The 26,525-nt window shown below is 41.7% G+C and overlaps 1 protein-coding gene across 1 annotated transcript in view; it reads left to right on the forward strand.

Annotated features, from left to right (window-relative positions):
* ARFGEF1 (ADP ribosylation factor guanine nucleotide exchange factor 1) overlaps positions 1 to 26,525 on the forward strand; it is a 382,919-nt gene that overhangs the window by 234,554 nt on the left and 121,840 nt on the right. The window contains exons 19-25 of the mRNA XM_033933351.1: positions 3,447 to 3,598; positions 8,219 to 8,347; positions 15,068 to 15,226; positions 18,499 to 18,649; positions 19,255 to 19,345; positions 21,869 to 21,909; positions 21,994 to 22,163. Of these exons, the coding sequence (XP_033789242.1) occupies positions 3,447 to 3,598; positions 8,219 to 8,347; positions 15,068 to 15,226; positions 18,499 to 18,649; positions 19,255 to 19,345; positions 21,869 to 21,909; positions 21,994 to 22,163 (893 nt within the window). The remainder of the gene's footprint in view (positions 1 to 3,446; positions 3,599 to 8,218; positions 8,348 to 15,067; positions 15,227 to 18,498; positions 18,650 to 19,254; positions 19,346 to 21,868; positions 21,910 to 21,993; positions 22,164 to 26,525) is intronic.

The following is a 26,525-nucleotide window of genomic DNA, read 5'->3' on the forward strand; positions in this document are numbered from 1 at the left end:
GAGGTGGATTGAATTATTTAGCTGAAGAAATTAGTTACCCCCCCCCCCCCATTCCACACACATTAATTCTCTTCCATTTTTGTTCCCATTATAAAAAACACTGATAAGTTCCCAGAAAAAAATACATTAAAATAAGAAGTGAAAACAAAGGCCCCTACAGATGAGAACATAACATAAGAATAGCCTAACTGGGTCAGACCAATGGTCCATAATGCCCAGTAGCCCATTCTCATGGTAACTAATCCAGGTCACTAGTACCTGGTCAAAACCCAAAGAGTAGCAACATTCCATGCTACCGATCCAGGGCAAGCAGACACTTCCCCCATGTCTTAATAACAGACTTTGGACTTTTCCTCCAGAAATTTGTCCAAACCTTTCTTAAAACCAGCAACGTTATCTGCTTTTACCATATCTTCTGGCCACTTCATTTTTAAGCTTAGATCTTTCCTTCCAAACAGAGACCTTGCTAGATATCAAATACAGAAAGAACAAGGTAACTTCACAAGGACTTAGCTGTGCAGGAAATGTGAATCTCCTCATACACCCACCATATAGTGCAAAAATGTGCAAAGGTCTGTTTTTTTCTTTCGATCACTACATAGCCTAATGCCACACAAGCAGCGCTGTTACAAACTTGATATTCTGAAGGTCAATGCTAAGGTTAACAAAGTTTCCTTCCTTGGACCACAAGGAGATACTGACAAACCACTGGAAGAGACCCCAAAACAACTACCCAGGAACAACACCCAAAGACCCACTCAGTGTGTGAACCAGCTGAGTGGAGTGGACTAACTGGGGGGTGGAAATGGGCCCGGAGTTTGCTCAGCAGAATTTCCCAGATCACCTCTTCCTCTCAACACATTGACACGCTGCCACCACCACAAGGAACACCTCACCGGGTAGGCCAGCAATGCTTATAAACTTTATAAAACACATTATTATATTTTCTTATAAAGCACATATTTTAACTGAACTTTCCGACATCCTCAGCCTTGCCATTCACAAAAATAGAAGGAAGAAAAGTTCCCGTTTCCTGCTGTCTCATGTCCCCGGCCTATACAATATTTTTCTTCTGCAGACCCTTCAAAAGTCTGACCAAATCCTCATTTCACTTGCATTATAAAGTACTGAGTATGCCATCTCTCCCCAATCCCAGGTCCTAAAGTCTAAGACAGTAGCGCAAACTAGTGCTGCCCGATTCAGGAAAAAAAAATTAAAAATTTTGATTCGATTCAGCCTATTGAATTGGTTTTTCAATTCAATTTTCCTGCCCAATTGGGTGGTTTTTTTTTCTTCAAACATCTTGGTGGGTTTATTTTATAGCTTTTTCACCCCCCTTTGGCTTCTCATAACCACACTGGCGCTGTGGTGTAAATAAAATAAAGAAACAAAAAGGACTTTTCCTCTCTGTTAAATCCTAGCTCACGTTTGCGGTCTAACACCAGCTCTGGCAGGATACACATTTCAAATCTGATATATTGTAATCACAAAACAGAAAATAAAATTAGTTTTTCTACCTTTTGTTGTCTGGTTATTTTTCAAATCTTGTTGGTCCAAGGCTCTGGTTGTCTTCTGATAATTTGCTTGCCAGGATCTCCTTTCTTCTTGCTCCGTGCTAACCATCCATCTGCCATCTCTGTCCTCCCCGTTTCCCTTCCCTCCCCAGGAGGTCTGGCATCTTTCCTTTTTTCGTCTCCCTCCACAGATCCACCTTTTCTTAACTACCCTTTCATCCAGCATCTCTCCCTCCTTCCCCACCACCCCAGGGTCCACCATCTCTCCCTTTCTTTTCCCAACTACCCTCCTATCCAGTATCTCTATCCCCCCCTCCACACCATCCCTTGTGTCCAACTTCTCTCCCTTTCTGTTCCTTCCCTCCCTAAAAACCATGGTCCATCATCTCTCTCCCTCTCCTCTATTTTCAGACCCATTATTTCTTCCCACCCAAAGTCCGGCATATGCACATCTCTTTGAAACCCCCCCCCCCTTTCCACCGTGTACTTCTACACCAGGGACTCCTCCCTGAAGGCCTGTCCCCCCTTAAAGGTCTGCATCCCACCCCTGAAGGCCTGCACCCCCCCTCCCCGAAGGCCTGTCCCCCACTTGAAGGCCTGCCTGTCTGTCCCCCTTGAAGGCCTACCCCTCCCCCCTTGAAGGCCTGCCTGCTTGTCCCCCCCTTGAAGGCCTGCCTGCCTTCCTGTCCCCCCCTCTTGAAGGCCTGCCTGCCTGCCTGTCCCCCCTTGAAGGCCTGCCTTCCTGTCCGTCCCCCTGGCCTGCCTGCCTTCCTGTCCCCCCCTCTTGAAGGCTTGATTGCCTGTCCTCCCCCCTTGAAGGCAGGCAGGCCTGCCTGCCTGTCCCCCTGGCCTGCCTGACTGCCTGTCCCCCTCCCTTGAAGGCCTGACTGCCTGTCCTCCCCCCTTGAAGGCCTGCCTGTCTGTCCCCCTGGCCTGCCTGCCTGTCCCCCCCCCTTGAAAGCCTGCCTGCCTGTCCCGTCCCCCCTTGAAGGCCTGCCTGCCTGTCCCGTCCCCCCTTGAAGGCCTGCCTGCCTGTCCCCCCCTTGAAGGCCTGCCTGCCTGTCCCCCCCCTTGAAGGCCTGTCTACCTGACCCCCCTGGCCTGCCTGCCTGTCCCCCCCCCTTGAAGGCCTGCCTGCCTGTCCCCCCCTTGAAGGCCTGCCTGCCTGTCCCACTGGCCTGCCTGCTTGCCTGCCTGCCTGCCTGCCTTGAAGGCCAGCTCGCCTGTCCCCCTGGTTTGCCTCTCCCCACCCCTTGAAGGCCTGCCTGCCCGACCCATCCCGAAGGACCGCTCGCTCCCCTGACCTTCCCGCACCACCTACGTTATTGAAGCAACCCGCAGCAGGATCACGATGCCAGTGATCCCGCCTCCTCCTCTGATGTCAGAGGAGGGGGCGGGACCGTGGCGGAGGAAGCAGCACCAAAGCAGCGCAGGGATCGTTTGCATCGTGATCCTGCTGCGGGCTGCTTCTCCACCTCAAGGGGGGACCAGGGGGGGAAAATCCAGACGTCGGTGGGGGGGGAACTGGACGCCAAGGCCGGGAGCACCCCCTCAGGGCTTGCAATCAGGGCGGACCGCCCCCCTATTGGTACGCCACTGCTCCTGTCATGTTGTATGTTGACAATCAAAATAAAATGTTCTAAAAAAATAGTTTCTCTGCTAAGTTGTAGCGGGTTATTCTTAGCTAGAAACAATACAGTTCAACCTTTAAAAGGGAAACATGGATCCTGAGTTGTACAGCTATGAGTTGTAATGCTATGATTTAATATTTATTTCTCATTTTTCTAAATAGCATAAAACTTGAGTAAAACTTGAGTAAAACTTGAGTAAAATAGCATAAAACTTGAGTAAAATTCAAAATGTTTGTTATTCTGTACCTTAATTGTGACATGGAAATAAAAGCTTAGTGGATATGCATATCCTTGATTGCAGGTGTAGCTAATGAAAAGCAAAGAAGGCTGCTTTATAACTTAGAAATGGAGCAAATGGCAAAAACAGCAAAAGCTCTTATGGAAGCAGTGAGTCATGTGCAGGCACCATTCACCAGTGCAACTCATCTAGAGCATGTGAGACCAATGTTCAAGGTAAGGATGATTGCTTTTATATAGGTAGCATACAAATACTTTAATACTTTGTAGTATTAATGTACCATCATTTATAGTAATAGTTTTATCACGTACCATCTGTTTTGAAATATATACTTATTAAATTTCACCTCATGTACCTTCACTTGCATAGTACAGTATGAAAGGAAATGTGTATATTTTGCCAGTGAGCCAGTTGCAACAAAATTGAGAAATGCTATTTTTGAAATTGGGGGCCGGGGTGGGAGGAATCTTAGAGGTGTTTTAGAAGAGTTGGGAAGGCAAAGACCGAGAAACCCTACTTCTGATAGGATGGGGTGAAGACAAACTGATGTGGTGTGGAAAAGTAATCGGGAAGATATACCATAAAACAGAATTTTGGAAAAGAGGGTCTTTTCCACCATGTCTACATTTCCTATGTCATCTCTCTACCCTTCTAATCCATGACTAAACGTATCTTTATTGTAAACAGTTTCTATCCCATGTACTGTCAAATGTATCTTTATTGTAAACCGCTTTGAACTTCACGGTATAGCGGTATATAAGAAATAAATTATTATTATTATTATTACAGCCTCTCTGCCTAAAACTACCTGACTTTTTACATAATGCCGCTTGTTTGGTCCTACATTTTCTCTATAAAAAAAGTAATTAAACACAAAAAAATATCCACTTCATCTTTAGTTACTCAAGCTGCTTTAATATGGCACTCTTTATTTTATTAGAATCACTTCACTTACAATATTTTCATGATTTTTAGCTAAACATGACTATTTAAGTTACATACATTTTTTTTAATTTTGTGACTAGTTTTTTTGATGTAATCCATATGAAGCTGGTTACTGATAAATTGCAGACTATAAGGAAGTTCAATAATTACAACAAGCTAGAACTCAACCATAGAAAGAAATGCATGGGAGAGGATGGGAGGAGTGTTAAAGTCCAGCTACCTCTAGCCATTGATACTTGGCCTATATCTGCTATTACATGCAAAGGCTGCTAGTTTACTATAGCAGATAATATGAGAAAGAAGCCATATTGACATGAGATAGTGAGGAATATTTAGATATATAGCCAGGACTTAATTTGTAGATATAAAGAAAGTGGATTAAGAACTGGTTGAAAAACAAAGAATGGGTTTAAATGGTCAATATTCTCAATAGAGAAGGGTAAATAGTGGGGTTCTCCAGGGGTTTGTGCTGGGATCGCTGCATTTTAACATTTATCAATGATCTTGAGATGTGAATCACTAATGAAGGAAGCAATCAGAGACAAGAAGACTTTGTTTAAGGAATGGAAAAGGTCAAAAACAGACGAAAACTGGAAAAAGCACAAACAGCATCAACGCAGGTGCCATAAAGCGGTAAAAGGGGCCAAAAGAGACTAGGAGGAAAAAATAGCCAAGGAAGCGAAAAACTTCAAGCTGTTCTTTCGATATATTAAGGGGAAACGACCTGCAAAGGAAGCGGTGGGACAGTTGGATGATCATGGAATAAAGGGAGTGCTAAAGGAGGACAAAGCCATCGCTGATAAACTGAACACATTTTTTGCATATGTATTTACCAAAGAGGATATACACAACATTCCGGAATCCGACAGGCTATACGCTGGAGGTGAAGATGGGAAACTGACAAGGTTGACGGTCCTTGAGGGCCGCAATCCAGTCGGGTTTTCAGGATTTCCCCAATGAATATGTATGAGATCTATGTGCATGCACTGCTTTCAATGCATATTCATTGGGGAAATCCTGAAAACTCAACTTTGAGATCCCTGGTCTAGAAGAAGTATGCAAGCAGATTGATAGACTTAAGAACGACAAATCCCAGGGACCAGATGGCATTCATCCAAGGGTCATTAAGGAACTGAAAGGGACTGTAGCTGAACTGCTTCAACTAGTAGCCAATCTGTCGATCAAATCGGGAAAGTTTCTGGAAGACTGGAAGGTGGCGAATGTTATGCCGATCTTCAAAAAAGGTACTAGGGGAGATCCGGGAAACTACAGACTGGTGAGTCTGACCTCGGTACCGGGAAAGATGATAGAGGCGCTGATAAAAGACCACATCATTGATCACCTTGATGGACACAGTCTGATGAGGACCAGTCAGCATGGCTTCAGCAAAGGACGATCTTGCTTGACAAACTTGCTGCACTTCTTCGAGGGAGTCAACAGGCAGATAGACAAGGGTGACCCAGTCGACATTGTATATCTGGATTTTCAGAAGGCGTTAGACAAGGTTCCGCATGATCGACTTCTTCGGAAAATTGAGAGCCATGGAATAGAGGGTGAAGTACTCACGTGGATTAAAAACTGGCTAGCGGATAGGAAATAGAGCGGGGATAAATGGACAATATAGTACTTGGACTGGAAGAACATCACCAGTGGGGTGCTGCAGGGCTCGGTGCTTGGACCCGTGTTCTTCAACATTTTCATAAATGATCTGGAAATGAGTACGACGAGTGAGGTGATTAAAATTGCAGATGATACGAAGTTATTCAGAGTAGTGAAGATCTGCAATGCGGCATGACCACACTCGAGAAATGGGCAGCGTCATGGCAAACGAGGTTCAATGTGGATAAGTGTAAGGTAATGCATGTCGGTATCAAAAATCCCATACATGAATACAAGATGTCCAGGGTGGTACTTGGAGGCCCCCCAGGAAAGAGACTTGGGAGTACTGGTGAACAAGTCGATGAAGCCGTCTGCACAATGTGTGGGGGCGGCGAAAAGGGCGAACAGAATGCTAAGAATGATTAAGAAGGGGATCACCAACAGATCGGAGAAGGTTATCATGCCGCTGTACCGGGCCATTGTACGCCCTCACCTGGAATACTGCGTCCAGCACTGGTCACCATACATGAAGAAGGACACGGTACAACTCGAAAGGGTCCAGAGAAGAGTGACTAAAATGGTTAAGAGGTTGGAGGAGTTGCTGTACAGTGAGAGATTAGAGAAGCTGGGCTTATTCTCCCTTGAAAAGAGGAGACTGAGAGGGGACATGATCGAAACATTCAAGATAATGAAGGGAATAGACTTAGTAGATAAAGACAGGTTGTTCACCCTCTCAAAGGTAGAGAGAACGAGAGGGCACTTTCTAAAGTTAAAAGGGGATAGATTCCGTAAAAACATAAGGAAATTCTTCTTCACCCTGAGAGTGGTAGAGAACTGGAATGCTCTTCCGGAGTCTGTTATAAGGGAAAATATCCTCTAGGGATTCAAGACAAGGTTGGACAAGTTCCTGCTGAACCAGAATGAACGCAGGTAGGGCTGGTCTCAGTTAGGGCACAGGTCTTTGACTTGGGAGCCGCCGCGTGAGCGGACTGCTGGGCGCGATGGACCACTGGTCTGACCAAGCAGCAGCAATTCTTATGTTCAATTTGCTGATAACACAAAGTTATTTAAAGTTGCTAAATCGCAAGAGGATTGTGAAAAATTGCAATAATGTTTTTATTCATTATTGTTTGTAATCTAGATAATCTAGATAATCATTGATAGACAGTATATCAAATGAAAAATAAACTTGGAAACTTGTAATTAAACTCTGGATTTTGTTGCCAGAGAACAACGAAAGTGGTGAAATCAGCTTAGCGGGGTTTAAAAAAGGTTGGATAATTTCATAAAAGAGAAGTCCATAGGCCATTATTGAGATGGTTTGGGAAAATCCACTACTAAAAATAGAGGATATCTAATCAGAAAATGAAGGATGTAAATTAAAGAACTAAGGCCAATATTGGACAGACCTGCACGGTCTGTGTACCATATATGGTGATTCGGTGTAGGATGGGCTGGGATGGGCATCAGTGTGAATTCCACTAATATGGAACAGGAGGATGTTATTGGACATACTTTATGGTAGATATCCTGCAAAGAATGGGATGGTTAGATAAGCTGGAGTGAGCTTGGGATGGCAACTTCAGCATTTGGAACCTAGGACAATACCAGACTTTTTAGTGTTTGGCCCAGAAATATCAAAGAAGAGACAAGTTAATCTAATCATGTATTTTTTAATGAGACTGAATGGACCGTTCAGGTCTTTATCTGCCATCATTTACTATGTTACTATGTTTTATTCATAGGATAAGCAGCATAGAATCTGTTTTGCTACTTTGGATCTAACTAGGTACTTGGGGCCTGGTTTGTCTAATGTTGGAAACAGGATACTGGGCTTGATGAACCTTCGGTATGTCCCAGTATGGCAGTTCTTATGTTCTTATAACTATGGACCCGTGAGAGGCTTGGGTGGGCTAAAAGCAGGAGCAACAGGAGAAGAAGAAGAAGGGCTAGGTTAGGGAGTACAATGATTGTCCACTACTCTAACCAAGCTTACCATCTCCACTCCTCTTCCCTGCAGGCCTCTCTGATCTGGAGCCTGAAAATAAGTGACAGAACTATGTTTTAGGCCATTCCCCCCACAAATTACGTTTTTACAGAAAATCTTGCTGGAGCCCAGGATTCTGGTGGTAAAGTGGAAATGTTCAAGTCAAGAATATTTAATTGTGATTATGCACTTTATAATTGCCTCTTACAAAATGAAGATACCACATCCAGCAGCGATCTTAGTTTGCAGTTGATGCTGGAAAGCTTTTTGTTTACACCGAGTATAATATTTTCTTCTTTTGTAGTTGGCATGGACACCATTCCTAGCTGCATTCAGTGTGGGTCTGCAAGACTGTGATGATACTGAAGTAGCTTCACTTTGTTTGGAAGGCATACGGTGTGCAATCAGAATTGCATGTATCTTCTGTATACAGGTAAACTAAAAAAATATGTTTTTAATTCATTTTAGAAAACAGATGAGATCACATTATTCCTTATACAAGGTAAGTTCCATTCCATTTAGTCAATTCTATTTTATTCCTTTCATATAATTTAATAGTTTTTAAGAGTTTTAAAATATTTGTTATACCCCACCCTTCAAGAGTTGACAATTAATAATTGTATAAAACAATTCACAATAAAACAAGTTAGCCATTAAATTCATCAACATATGAGTATAAACCAATTAGAAAAAAAGGAAGGATGGCTGAAACTACATCAACGCACTATGCCAAATGTCTGTTCAAAAAAGTAAGTTTTCAGTTTTACTTTAAAACAAAAAAATATATACTGCTTGCTACAAAGTATTTAAGTGATCTTTTATTTATTTATTTATTTTCAAAATGTATAAACCGCTTGAATTTAAAGCAGTGTACAAACATCATACATACACAAATTATAAACATAGACAAAACATTTAAAAAAAAACCTACAAATGACCTAAAAACTAGCCAAAAACCTTAAACAATTATTTATTTTTTATTTTGGTATTGGCTTTATTTCTTTTTTCTACTTCTACATTTACTTTTAACAGCATCCCACCCGGAGCGGAAAATTCATTCTTCCCTCAAATTAAATTAAAAGTCAACCTGAGCCATCCAGTCTGATGTTTCATTTAACCCTCCAGGGACCATATAATTCAATCCTAAACATCCACCTCAATTCTCTCAGATTTAATCTGCACTCTTATAAATCTTCCTTTAACAGTTAAAGGAAAGATTTATAAACTATAATGAGTTTTACCTCATGCAAAGTTGTCATTTCTTTAATAACTATTTTTTCTGTGGCCCTACAAATCCAAAATGTAGCCCTGCAAAGGGTTTGAGTTTGAGGCCATTGATCTAGCATATGTCCTCGATCCAGTTCTCTGGTCACCCAATCAAAAAATTCAATCAGGTTCGTTTGGCACGATTTACCTTTTGTAAAGCCATGTTGCCTCGGATCCTGTAGCCCATTAGACTCTAGGAAGTTCACTATCCTTTCTTTCAGCAACACTTCCATTGTTTTTCCAACAACCGAAGTGAGGCTCACCGGCCTGTAGTTTCCCGCTTCATCTTTGTGACCACTTTTGTGAATAGGGACCACATCCGCTCTCTTTCAATCCCCAGGAACCACCCCCGTCTCCAGAGATTTGTTGAATAAGCCTTTAATATGACCCGCCAGAACCTCTCTGAGCTCCCTCAGTATCAGTTATCAGTATCCTGATAACATTCTCATCTTCGAGCAGTGAGATGCTCTGGAGGGGGCTCTCAAAGTAGCAAGAGCCATTTCCCATTTGTATCTTATGGCACAGGAATGTCAGCAACTTTTCATTTAGCCTAGAGTGGTTGCTCAATTCACCAAGCGCACCTCCTTTTTGAGTGAAGGCGGTGTGGTGCTTAAGGACATGCAGTACTGCCGACTTGATGTCGTCCTCAAGAGGCTATTCAAGGCAGTGGCTCTGGGAGTCAAGGCAGCTTCAGGGGTGTCCTTTGTCACTCGCACTTGTTTATCTAGGCTGGGCACTTTGAGTCTGAGTGGCTTCTGTTCTTTATCATTTCAAGCCATAGTACAGAGCTAGGGTCGACCTCATTTAGACCTCATGGCAACAGTACCTCCTTTTGTCTGCAGGCTTGATGACAATGTTTTGATTATTTTGTAAGCTTTTTATGACAGCTCGTTCTGCTAGGGAAAGGTTGTACAGAATTTTCTATTGTTTGCTGGATATTTGTGATTTTACCCAATGTTGGACAGCACTTTGAAAAAACTGGCCACTGCCCCAATGATTTTATGGTGAGAGTTCTAAAAGGTAATTTTAAGACAATCCAAGAACTTAAAACTTTTGAAATTAAAATGAAAAAATATTTTGATACTCACTGTTAAGGTCACAAGAAGAACCTTGGCTTTCTTTCCCACTACAAAGAAACTTAAATTGCTTTATCATCTCTCTGTCATCTACTTCAGTGTTTCTCAACTTCTTCAAGCCAAGTACCCCCCTAAGCCTAACAAATACCAACTGAGTACCCCCGCCCAAGCTCCGCCCCCTGACACTCCCATAATAATAGTGTGTAAACTCATGGAAACACTACTTAAAGGAAAATTAGACACGATTTTGGACGAGGGGAATCTAAGGGATCCCAGTCAACATGGATTCACTAAGGGTAGGTCATGCCAATCCAATCTTATCAGCTTCTTTGATTGGGTAACAGGGAAGCTAGACTCGGGAGAATCTCTGGACATAGTGTACTTGGATTTCAGTAAAGCTTTTGACAGCATCCCACACCTAGACTGTTAAGCAAGATGAAATCGATGGGGTTAGGTGAGACACTAATTGCATGGGTTAATGATTGGCTGAGTGGTAGACTTCAGAGGGTGGTGGTCAACGGCACCCTTTCTGAGACATCGGATGTGACCAGCGGAGTGCCACAGGGCTCAGTCCTGGGTCCATTCCTCTTTAACATATTCATAAGGGACTTGACCCAAGGGCTTCAGGGTAAAGTAACACTATTCGCTGATGACGCCAAAATATGTAATATAGTAAGTGAAAGCAATCGGCAGGATAGTATGACGCAGGATCTGCTTACGTTGGAAAACTGGTCCTCGACATGGCAGCTGGGCTTCAACGCTAAGAAATGTAAGGTCATGCATCTCGGCAGCGGAAATCCATGGAAAACTTACACCTTAAATGGAGAAACATTAGCTAGGACTTCAGAAGTACGAGACTTGGGAGTAATCATCAGTGCAGACATGAAGGCTGCCAGACAAGTAGAGAAGGCCTCATCCAAGGCGAGGCAAATGATGGGATGTATCAGTAGAAACTTCATCAGCCGCAAACCTGAAGTCATAATGCCACTATACAGAACCATGGTCAGACCTCATCTGGAATACTGTGTGCAATTCTGGAGGCCGCATTACCATAAAGACGTGCTTAGAGTTGAGTCGGTTCAACGGATGGCCACTAGGATGATCTCCGGGCTTAAAGGTCTCCCGTACGAAGAAAGACTAAACAAATTGCAGCTCTACACTCTAGAGGAACGCAGGGAAAGGGGGGACATGATTGAGACATTTAAATACATCACAGGACGTGTCGAGGTGGAAGACGACATCTTCTTTCCCAAAGGACCCTCGGTCACAAGGGGGCATCCGCTCAAACTCAGAGGAGGGAAATTTAATGGTGACACCATTAAGTATTTCTTCACAGAAAGGGTGGTAGATCACTGGAACAAGCTTCCAATGCAGGTGATCAAGGCCACCAGCGTGCTTGACTTTAAGAATAAATGGGACATACACGTGGGATCCCTACGAGGGTAGAGTTAAGGAACTAGGTCATTAGTACTCAGACTTAATGGGGTGGATCAGAAGAGTGGGCAGACTTGATGGGCTATAGCCCTTTTCTGCCGTCAAATTTCTATGTTTCTATGTTTCTAATTGTAAAGCAATTTCTTCCATCCATTTTTCATATGCACACAATATAATCTTATTATACATAATAGTAACCAAAAAATTAAAAAACGCAAAGCACACTGTTCACAGAGAAAATGTTAATTATCATTTATAGTCAGGTTTTTTTTTTCAAAGAGGTCAAGGCAGATAACTTTAAAATATGCAATCAGCAACAACTATAGAAAAATAGACAACTAAAGAGCAAAATATAGACAGCAGATATAAATTCACAAACTGACGCATTTTGATCACTAAATTGAAAATAAAATTATTTTTCCTACCTTTGTTGTCTGGTTGCATTTCCTTCTGACTGTGCATCCAATATTTTATTTCTTTCTGCTTCCTGCATGCTTCCTCTCCTCTGGACCCCATTCCCTTCCCCAACCAACATCTCTCTCTTTCTATCACTCCATGAATACAACTTTTCTTCCTCTCTCCTCCACCCCTATTGGCAAATGTCTCCCTCTCTCTCTCTCTCTCACTGTCCATCTTTCTTGAGAGATCCAGGCATCTCTCCCACCCCCTCTACTGCCATATCCAACATTTCTCCTTCTCTCATACCCTGGATCATGTACGGCATTTTCCACCACTGCCCACCAGCCCCATGCCCATTTCTTCTTTTATCGCCCCTCTCCAGCACAATGCTACATGTCTCCCTCCATCACTATGTCCAACATTCCTCCCCCTTGCATCCCCTTCAATCTATCTCTCTCCACCACCATATCCAACATGTCTCCTCTCATCCTTGTCTCCCCATGCATCTCTACCTTTCGCTTCTTTCATCCTTTCTCACTCACACACTGATGCCCAGAAATTCTCCCTTTCTATTCCCTCCCTCCTGTCCCAAGTTAGTGCCCCCTTCCCTTCTGTGTCCCATGTTCATGCCCCTTCCCTTCCTCCTTTGTCGAGTTTGTGCCCCCTCCCTGCCTTTCAGCCTTCCAAAATTAAGTTGCACGCCGGTTATCCCTACCTGCCCCGCCCACACCCATGCTGAATCCCATGATTTAATGCTGATCCCATGATTTAATGAGACAGAGTTAGCATGGGTTCAGCCGAGGGAGATCTTTCCTCACCAATTGTCTTGACTTCTTTGAAGGTGTGAATAAACGTGTGGATAAGGTTGAGTCAGCTGATGTATTGTATCTAGATTTTCAGAAAGATTTTGACAAAGTTCCTCATGAGAGGCTCCTGAGAAAATAAGAGAGTCATGGGATAGATGGCAAAGTTCAGTTGTGGATTAGGAATTGGTTATCGGATAGGAAACAGAGGGTAGGGTTAAAGGTCATTTTTCTCAATGAAGGAGAATAAACAGTGGAGTGCTGCAGGGATCTGTAATGGGACCAGTGCTATTTAACTTATTTATAAATGATCCAGAAATTGGAACAATGAGTGAGATGATTAAATTTGCAGATGACACTAAACTGTTCAAAGTTGTTAAAACACATGCAGATTGTGAAAAATTGCAGACAGACCTTAGGATATTGGAAGACTGGGCATCCAAGTGGCAGATGAAATTAAATATGGACAAACGCAAAGTGATGCACATTGGGAAGAATAACCCAAATTGCAGTTAGCAGAGGGTCCACCTTGGGGGTTAGCACCAGGGAAAAAGATCTGGGTGTCATTGTAGATAATACAATGAAACTTTCCACCCAATGTGTGGTGGTGGCCTGAAAAGCAAACAAGATGCTAGGAATTATTAAAAAAGGGATGGTTAGCAAGCCTAAGAATGTTATAATGCCCCTGTATCGCACCTCATGGTGCGGCGTGCATTCAATTTTGGTCTCATCTCAAGAAAGATATAGCGGCACTAGAAAAGGTTCAAAGAAGAGCGACCAAGATGATAAAGGGGATGGAACTTGTCTCATATGTAGAAAGACTAAAAAGGTTAGGGCTCTTCAGCTTGGAAAAGAGATAGCTGAGGGGAGATATGATTGGAGTCATCAAAATCCTGAGTGGAGTAAAACAGGTACAAGTGGATCGATTTTTCACTCTGTCAAAAATTACAAAGACTAAGGGACACTCAATGAAGTTACAGGGAAATACTTTTAAAACCAATAGGAGGAAATATTTTTTCACTTGGAGAATAGTTAAGCTCTAGAAAGCATTGCCTGGATGGGGGTTCCTTATTACTTAAAATGTTATTTGTACTGAGCATCCAACCGAGGGTTTTTTGTACTTTGTCTCATTGTTGCCATGTTCTTTCTCTTGTTGAGTTACTTGCCTGTTTTACACTGATTCTATCTGCTTCCCTTTTGGTTGTATGTTCCTTTTGCAATTGCTAATAAATATATATTTAAAAAAAGAAAGCATTGCCAGAGGTTGTGGTAAGAGCGGGTAGCGTAGCTGGTTTTAAGAAAGGTTTGGACAATTTCCTGGAGGAAAAGTCCAAACCTTATTGAGAAAGACATGGGGAAAGCCACTTCTTGCCCTAGATTGGTAGAATGGAGATTGGCCACCGTGAGGAGGGGCAACTGGGCTTGATGGACCATTGATCTGGCCCAGTAAGGCTATTCTTATGTTCTTATACTTTCTGTGAGTGTCACAGATTTCAAATACTTGCTCACATGTGAGGCCACTGTGCTCTGGTAAGCAGTTGGCTGTGCTGGTCCTTTGCTCCCTCTGATGTCAATTCCTATTCTGGGCAGAGGACTGGAACAGCCAACCGTGCACCAGATCAGAGCGACCCCACACATAAGCGACCATTTGAAATCTGTGTGAGCAATGCTTAAAATGTATGAGCGATCGCTTATGCACTCAGGGGGAACATACTTGTAGTTATGGTCTTATAGGATGAGTTGTAAATTTGTTATATTTTATAAAAGATGATACCCATAAGTATCATATATTATGGCAAAAATTTGGAGAACATGTTCATTGAATGTTTTACAAAGTCCTATTTCATTGGTAGCTCCAAGCGAGGTGCAATCAGATGTGATAACTGTTGCCCTGTATAGAGAAGGCTTGTGGAGGTGACTTAGGTAAGGTCAACTCACATGGAACATTAGCAGGATTTGAATCCTGACTTAACTGGTTCTTAGCTTGCTTTCTTACAGGTAGATAACTACTCTATTCAATCTGATGTCAAATCCTTTCTAAAACTTCTTAAAATTGTAGTGTAGAATCTTGCTACAAATAAGAGAACTGTCAAAAAAAATTGAGTGACATATTCAGTTTATGAAAGAATACCTTGCACAATCAACCTTATTTACCAGTATTTTTTCTGTTTGCAGCTTGAAAGAGATGCCTATGTCCAGGCTCTGGCAAGATTTACATTACTAACCGTGAGTTCTGGTATCACTGAAATGAAGCAGAAGAACATTGATACAATCAAAACTCTCATCACAGTAGCACATACGGATGGAAACTATTTAGGAAATTCATGGCATGAGGTACAAAGCAATTTAATTTTCATTAGTATTTAGCAGATTAATACAAATTACACAAGCTTGTACATATTCATATGTATATTCGTGTAAATGAGTATGCTTTATGTGAGGCTAATCAGATACGCAAGTATTATGCTTATGGAAAGTATTTTTAAAATCAAATAATATCCTTTCAAAATATATAGAAACAATCCTAGTGGATATTATTTGCTGTTGGATTAGCAGCTGTATGGCACCATGAAGATCTGTAATTCTGCAACTTATTTTAGACTTTGGATTGGAATATTTGCAGATAAGTGAACATTTTTTGTAGTTTTTGATACACATACTATTTTTTTATTACTTTAGTATGGCCCTGTTTTATCAAGCCATGCTAGCAAGTGCTGTGCTTCAAAAGACCTGAAGCCCTTGAAATCCTTATAGACTTTGAGGCTGTTACTACAGCGGCCGTGCTAATTGGCTTCATAGAAGAGGCCCTATGTGATTAATGTGAAAATGTGAAGCATAATTTCTGAATGATTTTTGGATTTATAAATTATTGGAATTTTTCTGACCTGTAATGTATCTTGCTTCTTCTGTTCCAATCTGAAGTATGTTTAGTCTCTGTAATAGTACAGTATTCTGTATATTTGATGACATTGAGGCCAACCTTTCCCCCATCCCATTCTGGTTAGCTTGGAGGTAACCCATATGGGAGAATATGCTGCCTGCTTATCCTGGGATAAAGCACAGTTACTTACTGTAACATGTTATCCAGGGGCAGCAGGCAGATATTCTCACAACCCACCCACCTTCCCTGGTTGGTTTCTTAGCTGGCTTACAGAACTGAGGAGCCGTGCGCCTACATCGGGTGGGAAGGCACACACGCAAGCACGGTGCGGTCAGTCACAAACTTGCTAAAGTTCTTAAAGTGCCAATGCACTTTTGCTCCGTGTATGATTTAATTTAATTTAATTCTTATATACCGCTAATAACCGTGAGGTTTTTAAGTGGTTTACAAAAATGAATGCACAATATGTGAGAATATCTGCCTGCTTTCCCTGGATAACACCTGTTACGGTAAGTATCAGTGCTTTACTGTCTGTTTAAGAATATAAGCATTGCCCCTGCCTGGTCAGACCAGGGGTCCATCGTGCCTGGCAGTCCGCTCCCACGGCGGCTCCCCAGGTCCATGACCTGTAAGTGCTCCTTACCTAAAATGTTCATACCCTATTCGTTTAATATCCTGTAAAGTAACCCTCTATCTGTACCCTGCAATTCCCTTAGCTTCCAGGAAGTCATCCAGTCCCTTTTTGAACCCCTGTATTGTACTCTGTCCTATCACCTCTCCTGGAAGCGCGTTCCAGGTGTCTACCACCCTTTGAGTGAAGAAGAATTTCCTTGCGTTTGTTTTGAATCTGTCTCCTCTCAGTTTTTCTGAATGACCTCTCGTTTTTGTTGTCTCCGCTAGTCTGAAGAATATGTCCCTCTCCACCTTCTCTATGCCTTTCATGATTTTCTAAGTCTCTATTATGTCCCCTCTAAGTCTCCGCTTGTTCATTTTTCTATACCATTTAATTTAAATTTAAATTTAAGGATGTGTGGAGACCATTATTAAAGTATTATAATGAATAATTTACACTTTTCCCAATTTTAATACTCATGTGGATTTGGGGTGGGGAGGGGGATTCTTGGTTTTCCACTAATATATTTATGAATGACATAAGATATTATTTTCATGTGGTATATTTTAGTTGTATATGAATTTGGGAGGGGGGTGGGGGTTAAATCTTCTTGTTGTATGATATTGTAGATTTTCAAGTGATGTTGTACTATAATTGTTTGATATTTACTGTACACTTGATGTAAGTCATAAAATGAATAAAGAAATAAAAAAACAAACAAACAACATTCTCCCAAGGGAGTTTAGAATGTTTTATATGAATTTATTCAAGTACGCAAGCATTTTTTTCCTGTCTGTCCCAGTGGGCTCAAATCTATCTAATGTGCCTGGGACAATGGGGGGATTAAGTGATTTGCCCAGGGTTCATTCTATGCAGAATCTGGTTTCCTAGGGTACAGTTTCATTGTCTACATATTCTATAGTTTGCAGTTACACAGTTACTTGAAAGTATTAACGTAGAACAAAATTTTTTCCAAAGAAAGGAAAATGGTAAAACCAGAGGACATAATTTGAGGTTAAGGGGTGGTAGACTCGAGAGCAATGTAAGGGAATTCTACTTTACAGAGAGGGTAATGGATGCCTGGAATGCGCTCCCGAGAGAAGTGGTGGAGATGAAAATGGTGACGGAGTTCAAAAATGCGTGGGATGAACATAGAGGATCTAGAATCAGAAAATAATAGTAAATATTGAAGAAATAAGGCCATTACTGGGCAGACTTGCACGGTCTGTGTCTGTATATGGCCTTTTGGATGAGGATGAGTGGGGAGGGCTTCAATGGCTGGGAGGGTGTAGAACGGCTGAAGTGAGCTTTGATGGAGACTTCAGTAGTTGGAACCAAAGCACAGTACTGGGTAGAGCTGTGGATTCTTCATCAAAAATAGCTAAGAAGAAAAAAAAATTTAAAATTGAATCAGTTTGGCCAGACTGGTTGAACCATTCGGGTCTTTATCTGTCGTCATCTACTATTTTACTGTGCTTGAGTACCTGATTGTAAACTGCTTAGATAACTTTGATAGGCGGTATATAAATACCTATATTAAAAAAAAATCTAATAATTGTGCTTTACCCTCTGATCAGACATGCTCTTGTTTTTAGATCTTGGAGCTTTTTGGTTCATTTCATACATTTGTTTTTTTTAAATACTAGTTTCTAATGCAGTGGTTTTCTTTTACACACAGTGAATATGCAAATAGATTTATATAGAATGGAGGTCCTGAATAAAAATTTCTCATACATATTCATTGTGGTTATCATTAATTATGACTGCAAGGACTGGGTTGGGAAACCCCTATTCTAGTCAATGATAATGAACTTAACATGCTTTAATTCATAAGATAATGCATATTGAATAAGCACACTAACATATACATATCCCAGATTTCTTTATTTGCTAGTGCATGTAGTTCAGGTCTTTTTATTTAATGAGACATATTATATTTACTATCAAAAATAGAAGCATTAACAACTGTTGGAAATTGGATTGGTGCTTAGTGTTCTATGAATAAATCATCTGAAGCACTGGATTGAGACATGCCTGTAAATAATTTCATATTAGATGAAAAATGTATAGGAAATGTTCTACAACTCATCTTTCACTTTTTCTGTAATTCAGATTCTGAAATGCATCAGTCAGCTTGAACTGGCACAATTAATAGGCACTGGAGTAAAGCCCCGTTACATTTCTGGAACTGTTAGAGGCAGGGAAGGCTCGATTACTGGAACAAAAGACCAGGCACCTGATGAATTTGTGGGTCTGGGATTAGGTGAGTTTTTCCCCTTAATGTTTACAATTTTATAGTCTCTCCTGAGATTTTTCATGTTTTTGGTTAATAAGTTAATTTAGAGACAAACGGCTCTTACATTGCTTAAAGATATTATATACAAAACATTCAAATTCAATTGTTTTTGTCATATTTCTTTTGTATTAGGCTGTACATCAATTAAAAAAATTATTGCTTAATTAATTAGCTTTTTTAATCGGAACATTAATTGCTTGTTATTGAACTGTTTGCGGGAAGGAAATAATATGTCAGGCCATGGGAAGGAGGAATAGGGAGTGACCCGATAGTGCAGTGTTTCTCAATTTGGACCTGGAATGCCCCCTTGCTAGTCAAGTTTTCAGGATATCCACAATAAATATGCATAAACTTGATTTGCATACACTTCCTCTATTAAGTGCAAACAATTTTTATTGAACAATAAAGGAAGATACACTCAACAAACGAACAGTGGTTTACAGAGATTGTTTTTTGTTTATGCCCCTTATTTTGCTGTTTATTTAAAACTTTGATACAGTACTTATTGATTTCCTAAATGTTGAGCATGGTTTCCTAATTAAACTTTTTGTTTGTGTGTTTAAAAATTGAAGTTGGAGGAAATGTGGACTGGAAGCAGATTGCAAGCATTCAGGAATCCATAGGAGAAACCAGTTCACAAAGTGTGGTTGTAGCTGTAGACAGGTACGTATCATATTATTGTGTGTCTTTGTCAGTGACTGAATCTGCATGATATTGTTACTTTGATAGTAAGTTATACTGAACTTTCCTATCAGCTGAGCAGGTTTTACTTTTGTTTTTGGATAATAGACTCTTAATTATTCACTTTAAATAAAAGAAAAATGAGATCTGAAAGAAAGGAAGGTGTTAAATCAAATATTAACAAACATATTTGAATTAATTTAGTTAATAGGTAAGGCAACATTTTTTTATGAGGGGAGATAAGTGTGTCATCATTGACAAATGCAGCTGCATATTTAATTTCTTTCATTTTATCTGTTAAATTTATATCTTGTCTGTACATGAAAGCTCCAAGTGAGTAATGACAAATTTAAAAACAAAAAATATGCCAAAATTCCAAATCTAACAGGGAAAGGGACTGGGACTTGTATACTGCCTTCTTGTAGGTTTTGGTTTTTTTTTCACAACCAGGTACTTCAAGTATTTTCCCTAACTGTCTCAGTTATTTATTATATTATATACTAGTCTTTAAGCCCGTTACATTAACGGGTGCTAGAATAGATGTGTGTGTCTTTATTTCTTTCTTTCTTTTTCTCTCTCTCCTCTTGGCTGCTTTCTGTCTCTCTCTTTCCTCGGCTGTCAACCATCACCCCTTGCCTGTTCCACCTGTCCAGCAGTAGGTCTTCTCCCTTCCTTTTACCTCCCCCTGTCCAGCAGCACTCCTTACCTGCTCCCCCTGTCCCTCTTTCCTGCTCCCCCTGCCAACAGCACTTCTTCCCTGCTCTGCAGTCATTCTTCCCTGCTCCCCCTGTCCAGCAGCACTTCTTACTTGCTCCCCTGTTCCTCTTCCCTGCTCCCCTGTTCCTGTTCCTCTTCCCTGCTCTCCCTGTCCAGCAGCACTCCTTCTTTTCTCCCCCTGACCCTCTTCCCTGCTCCCCCTGCCCAGCAGCACTCCTTACCTGTGTTTCTCTTTCTCCTTAGTGTTTTGTTATTTTTTTCAATCTGTCTCTTTAGCCCCCTGTCCTTCTGTGAGTGTCTGTGTGTCTCTGTCCTTGTGCACTGTTGTTTGTTTGTTTGTTTTTAATCTCCTGATCCCCTCTGTTTGTTTGTTTGTCCTTGTGCACTGTTATTTGTTTGTTTTTTTTAGCTCCTGATCCCCTCTGTTTCCATGGCAACCCTGTTTGCGGATGTGAGGGCCGTTTTGTGGTGCCGGGTCTGGCGGCGCCGTGTAGGTCGGAAGTGGAAGACGGGCCTCAGCGTTTTGTAGGGCCGGGTCTGGCGTCGCCATGTAGGGTGGAAGCGGGAGACGGGGCCTCAGCACCGGCCGGGCGGCGTCTGGCGTCTGCGTGTAGTGCGGAAGCGGGAGGTGGGGCCTCAGCAGCGGTCGGGCGGCTCGCGCCGCCAGCCCCCAGGAGCTCAAGGCCGGTGGCGGACATGGCTGGCGTGTAGGGCAGAAGCGGGAGGCAGGGCCTCAGCAGCGGGTGGGCGGCTCGCGCCGCCGGCCACCAGGAGCTCGAGGCCGCTGGCGGACATGGCTGGCGTGGCATGGTGGAGTTCGGTGATGTAAAACCCGTGCATGCGCAATCGTGTTTCCGCGACGGATCAGAGAACACGATTTTTTAGTGCGCATGCGCGTCCTACCATTTTATTATATTAGATTATTGATGACCACAACCTTTGGCAGCAAAATTAGATGATGCTAAAGAACATCTAAATTAAATTCATAAGAAATCACCCAACTCTCTTAAACTAACACTTTTCCCAGGAAATATATCAGCAACTATCAATAAGGGATCCTTTTACTAAAACTTAGCACATTCTAATAGATATTAGCATGTTCTAAATGCCACGTGGCCCATAGGTATAAATAGGATGCACAATATTGCCTGTGCTAATGTCTGTTGGCGCACAGTGTTTTAGTAAAAGAGCCCCTAAATTAATTAAAAGCTGCATAAAACAGTCATGTGGAAAAAATTAGACACTCCATGAAATATTCAGTTATTTTCTTAAAAAATGTTCATATATAGATGTCAAATCTTTTTTTTATTTATCTCTGGAAAAGAAAGTGATGTAATTGCAAGAAACAACAAAAATTTTACTTGATTTTACTCATGAAACAAAAGGTATCCACAAAAATGTGTATTCTAACTGAGGAATAAATTAGGACACCCTATTAATTACTGTTATCCCCTTTGGCTGAAATAACTGCAGTGAGATACTTCTTTCAGCAGTGAGATGTTTGAGGAGTTTCTTGCATATACAGCCCGTTTCAAATCACTCCACAGCATCTCAATGGGATTAAGATCAGGGCTTTGACTCGGCCATTCCAAGACTCTCTATTTTTTAGTTTTCATCCATGTTTATTTTACCTAGTGTGCATAATTAAGACTGATGAAGTTATCTTTGTGCTTGTTAGAGAGTGTAGTAGCGAAATGTTTTCTATTATCAGCCATTTGATAACTGTTATTATCATATAGAATTTTGGAAATTTTAGTGTTGAGACCTAAAAATTTGTCAATTTTGCAGAATATTTACAGGGTCTACAAGATTGGATGGCAATGCAATTGGTAAGTTTTGAAAACCATCAGCTGTTGGCTATTAGTGTTCTCCTTTATGTGATAAATTTTACTGAATCTTTTGTCTTCTTTCAGTGGATTTTGTTCGCTGGCTTTGTGCTGTTTCAATGGATGAACTGTTGTCTCCCACACATCCTCGTATGTTCAGCTTGCAGAAGATAGTAGAAATATCATACTACAATATGGGTCGTATAAGACTGCAGTGGTCTAGAATTTGGGAAGTAATTGGAGATCATTTTAATAAGGTATATTTTCTTATGTACTCAGATTTATTTGGCATAATTTTTACATTTTTTTAAACCGCTAAATGTACAGTTAATAAAACTGATTGGTTGGTGGTAAAATTGTTCATTTCCAAAGTGTTTAAACAATCTGAAGTCCTTTTCTCAGAGAACATGTTTATAATAAAGTATTATGGCAATGTTAGTTTTTGGTTAAGAGTGGGTGGGATTAGGGGTGCTGTGTGCCAGGGGAGAAAGGTGAGCATTCGGATTTTTATTTTGTAAGCAGTTGGGCTTCCTGTTATGAAGATATTGTGGTTGTTGGTTTCACCAAGTGTTTGTATACTTTCGTATATAAATCAAATCTTTAATAAAAATTAGGGCTGTATACCGATTAAAATTTTATTTTTAAAGATTTTTTTCAAGAGAGTAGCACACAACAAAACACAAATACAACAAGTCAGCATAGAAACAATGCATTATAATCAAATACAAAAAAAGGTCAAGAAGCAAATATACCATTCTCATAAATTTTTCCATTTTGCATCCCTCTTCCCTCTCCCAAAAGCCAACCCCCCTTCCCAAATGCCCCCTCCCACTCCCAAAATCCCAATAAAATAAGAATTAAAAAGGGGGACCATCAAGCTGGACATCAGTGACAAGGAGTAGCTCAAATAAAGCGTAAGACTTCAATACTAACTATGCTGCCCGCCACTGCACATAACTATCCCATACCTTATGATAAGTACCCAAAGTATTATGGCAAGTAGCTGTCAACTTAGACATCAACTGGAGGTAATCCAGCCGACAATATATCCCACAGCAACCAGGAATCCCCGCTGACCGCCAATGTTGAGCCAAGGCTAGCTTGGCGGCTGTAAATACACAAGCTTCAAACTTCTTTTCAATTTTAGTAAAGCCAGGGGGACATACATTCAATAAACAACACTCCAAACACACCGAACAATGTTTGCGTAATACACGCACCAACACACATCCTACCAGTCGCTAGTATTCCTTAACCAATGGACACCCCCATCAAATATAAAATTTTTTAAGCGCACAATTAATCGCATAAAGCACCCCCTCACGTTTCTTCCTGTATAGTGCAATATATACATAGCAGACATAAATTCTCAAAACTGACACGTTTCAATTCAGTTGTCCCATAGAAAGGCAGTATTTCAAATCCTATTTACTCCCTTACTAAACTAAAAATAAAATAATTTATCTTACTTTTGTTGTCTGGTGATTTTATCTTTCTAATCACCTCGTTCCGCATCTCTGGTTCTGCTTCTTTTGCTCTATCTACTCACTTTTGCTTTTTTTCTGTCCTATATCCATCTGTCATGATCAACTTTTCTTCCTCCTTTTCAAATCTATCTAGTTTCCATCTCTTCCCTTCCCTGCCATTCATGGGCACAATCATCTCTCTCCCTCTCCTTCCTTCCCTTTCCCTTCTGTGAATAATCTCTCTTCCCTCCCCTCCCTCTGCCCACCACTCTGTGCTTACCATTTTCTCCTTCCCTCCTGTCACCATTTCCCTTGTTTTTTCCATCCCTGTTTCCAGAATTTATCTCTCTCATACATCACCCTGTCTATCTCTTCTGTACCTCTTTCTCCCAGCAAATCTTCCTGTGATCCTACACTCACTCTCTCTTCTCCCTCCCTCTGTGGTTGGGTCTCTCTTCCTCTGTCCTTTCTCCATGATTGGGTTTCTCTCTCCTCTCTCTCCCTCCCTCTATGGTTGAGGCTTTCTCTCCTCTCCCTCCCTCCATGGTTGGGTCTCCTTCTCTCAACTTCCTCCCTCAATGATTGTCTCTTTCCCTCTTCCCTCGGTGGTTGGTTATGTCTCTTCCTTCCTCTGTCTGCCCCCTCCTCCCCCGGGGGTCAGGTCAGTTGCACTCCTTCCCTCCCTCTAACTAACATTTTATAGCCTGTTAGCAATGCTAGCGATTGAAACAGAGCACTTCCAGCAAGCTCACCAGCTCCACAGCCTCTCGTAGTCTCTTCAGTCCTTACACACTGGAACAGCTGATATAACTTAGAAGGAATGGCGGGCCTGCCCCTTCCTAAGGGACTGATTGGTCCAGGCGCTTAAGGCCCCTACTGTATGAGGGGCCTTAGGCACCTAGGCCACCCGGAATGTTAAGCCCATCTCCCAGTGCATTCTGGGATGTACTGGATGTGGCCTAAGATTCCGATTGGCCAGATCCCCCAGGCCCCTCATATGGGGGGTGGCCTAAGGGATCTGGCAATTCGGAATCTTAGGCCCCTCCCCGGTGCATCCCAGAATGTACTGGGAAATGGGCCTAACATTCCGGTTGGCCCAGGTGCCATTGGACATCCCTCCTGCAGGGGAACATTGGAGGGGGGAGTTCATTGTATGTCAGCAGGAAGGATTGGGCATCCCTATTGCCGGGGAACATTGGGGGGGATTCGCTGGGTGTCGGCAGGAGGGACTGGGTATCCCTCCTGCCACAATCGGAGGGGGGAAGGTTCCGACAGGAGAGATTGGGCATATCTCCTGCAGTGATCGTTGGGGGAGATTCGTGGTGGGTGTCAGCAGGAGGGACTGGACATCCCTCTTGCCTTGATCATTTGGGGGGGGTAGGGGGGTTCCGGCATTGTATGCTTCAACTCAGGCCTAGGGAGATGCGTACAGCCGCCTAGGTCTGTGTAAGACTACTTCCAGGCCAAGCCATACCTAGCCTTAGGCGGGCTTGAGCGCTTCCCTATTCTCCCGTAGGCGCCTCAAATGTAGACGGCCTGCCTTGAGAGGTTGTTTTGTTTTGTTTTTTTTTTAGAAAATGTGCGTCCCAATTGACTGATTAGGCAGCAGTTGGCCGCCTATAATCTGTACGCCGTTTATAGAATTTGGCCCTAAATATCTGGGAAGAACACCAGTGGCAGTCAGCAAAATGCACACTGCTTCTGGCTGAATATTTACTCCTAAAGTTTCAAGTTTATTTGTAATTTGATATACCGACCATCACAAGTATCTGGTCGGTTTACAATAATAAAAATTAAAAAAAGAAAAAATATATAAGATATTTAAAATTGCATAAATAGCTAAGAAAAAAAATATGGGGAAAGTTAATGACAGAACAAAGACATAATTGAGACAAGTGGGTGACGAGAGGAGGAAGGGGGAAGGGAGGTTGTTAATTACATTATGTAAATGAATAAAAAGGAAGGAAAGAAAGGGAAGGGTAAAACAAAAGGGAGAGGGGAATGTTGCTCCTTAAAAGCGTTTCTCTGTTTATTAGTTTTCGGGTTCTCAGTTGTAGTTTAGATAGGCGTTTTTGAATAGAAATGTTTTAAGGTGTGTTAAACTTGTTTAGGGAGTTTACAGCATGGAGGTGAGGTGGCATTGTATTCCAAAGCGAGGGCGCAAAAGTGGAAAATATAGTATTTCTAGTATAGTATAAGTCCTTAATTGAGGGGACTGTCAGTAAGTTCTGATTAATAGATCTAAGGGCCCTAGCAGGGGTATGAGGGGTTAAATTTTTGTCTAGAAAGGCGGGGAGATATGGGAGGTCCTAATGTTGAAAACTAGGAGGAGAATCTTATAAGTTCTGTGAGAGACTGGTAACCAGTGTGACTCTCGAAGTAGTGGGGTGACATAATCATATTTTTTGGCTTTATAGATGGGTTTGATTGCGGTATTTTGAATTAATTGCAGTCGACGGATTTCTTTTTGCATCATTACATTACATTAGAGATTTCTATTCTGCCATTGCCTTGCAGTTCAAGGCGGATTACAAAAGAATTACAAAAAATGTATTACAAGAAGAAGATATCTGTTAATTTCTAGAGAAGATAAAGAGTGGGGAATTGGGAAGTGGTATTGGGAGTGGGAAGGAGCTAACGGTATTGTTGTTTGCAAGAATTTTTGAAAAGTAGGGTCTTTATTTCTTTTCTGAATGTTTTGTAGTCTGGGGGTCATAATCAGTAAATTGGAGATTTGGTTGTCGAGTTTTGCTGCTTGTGTGGCTAGGAGGCCATCATATAGTTTTTTCCGTTTGACTTCTTTGTTAGGAGGGTGCGTGAATGGAGTGTGGGTTTCCTATGTCTAGTGATGTAGTTTGGATGAGGCGGTTGTTCAGGTAAGTTGGGCTGTCGCCATTTATGGTTTTAAATAGTAGGCAGTAGAATTTGAATAGTATTCTTGCCAGAATTGGAAGCCAGTGTGAGTTGAGGTATGCCTCTGTGATGTGGTCGTGTTTCCTCAATGAAAAGATAAGTCTCAGTACTGTGTTTTGGATTGTTTGTAGTTGTTTTATCATTGTTGCTGGACAGGGGAGGTAGAGAATGTTGCAATAGTCTAAAAGGCCTAGGACTAGGGATTGTACTAAGAACCGGAATTGTGTTCTATCAAATAAT

This window comes from Geotrypetes seraphini, chromosome 2, assembly GCF_902459505.1.
Source record: "Geotrypetes seraphini chromosome 2, aGeoSer1.1, whole genome shotgun sequence".
NCBI classification, from domain to species: Eukaryota; Metazoa; Chordata; class Amphibia; order Gymnophiona; family Dermophiidae; genus Geotrypetes; species Geotrypetes seraphini.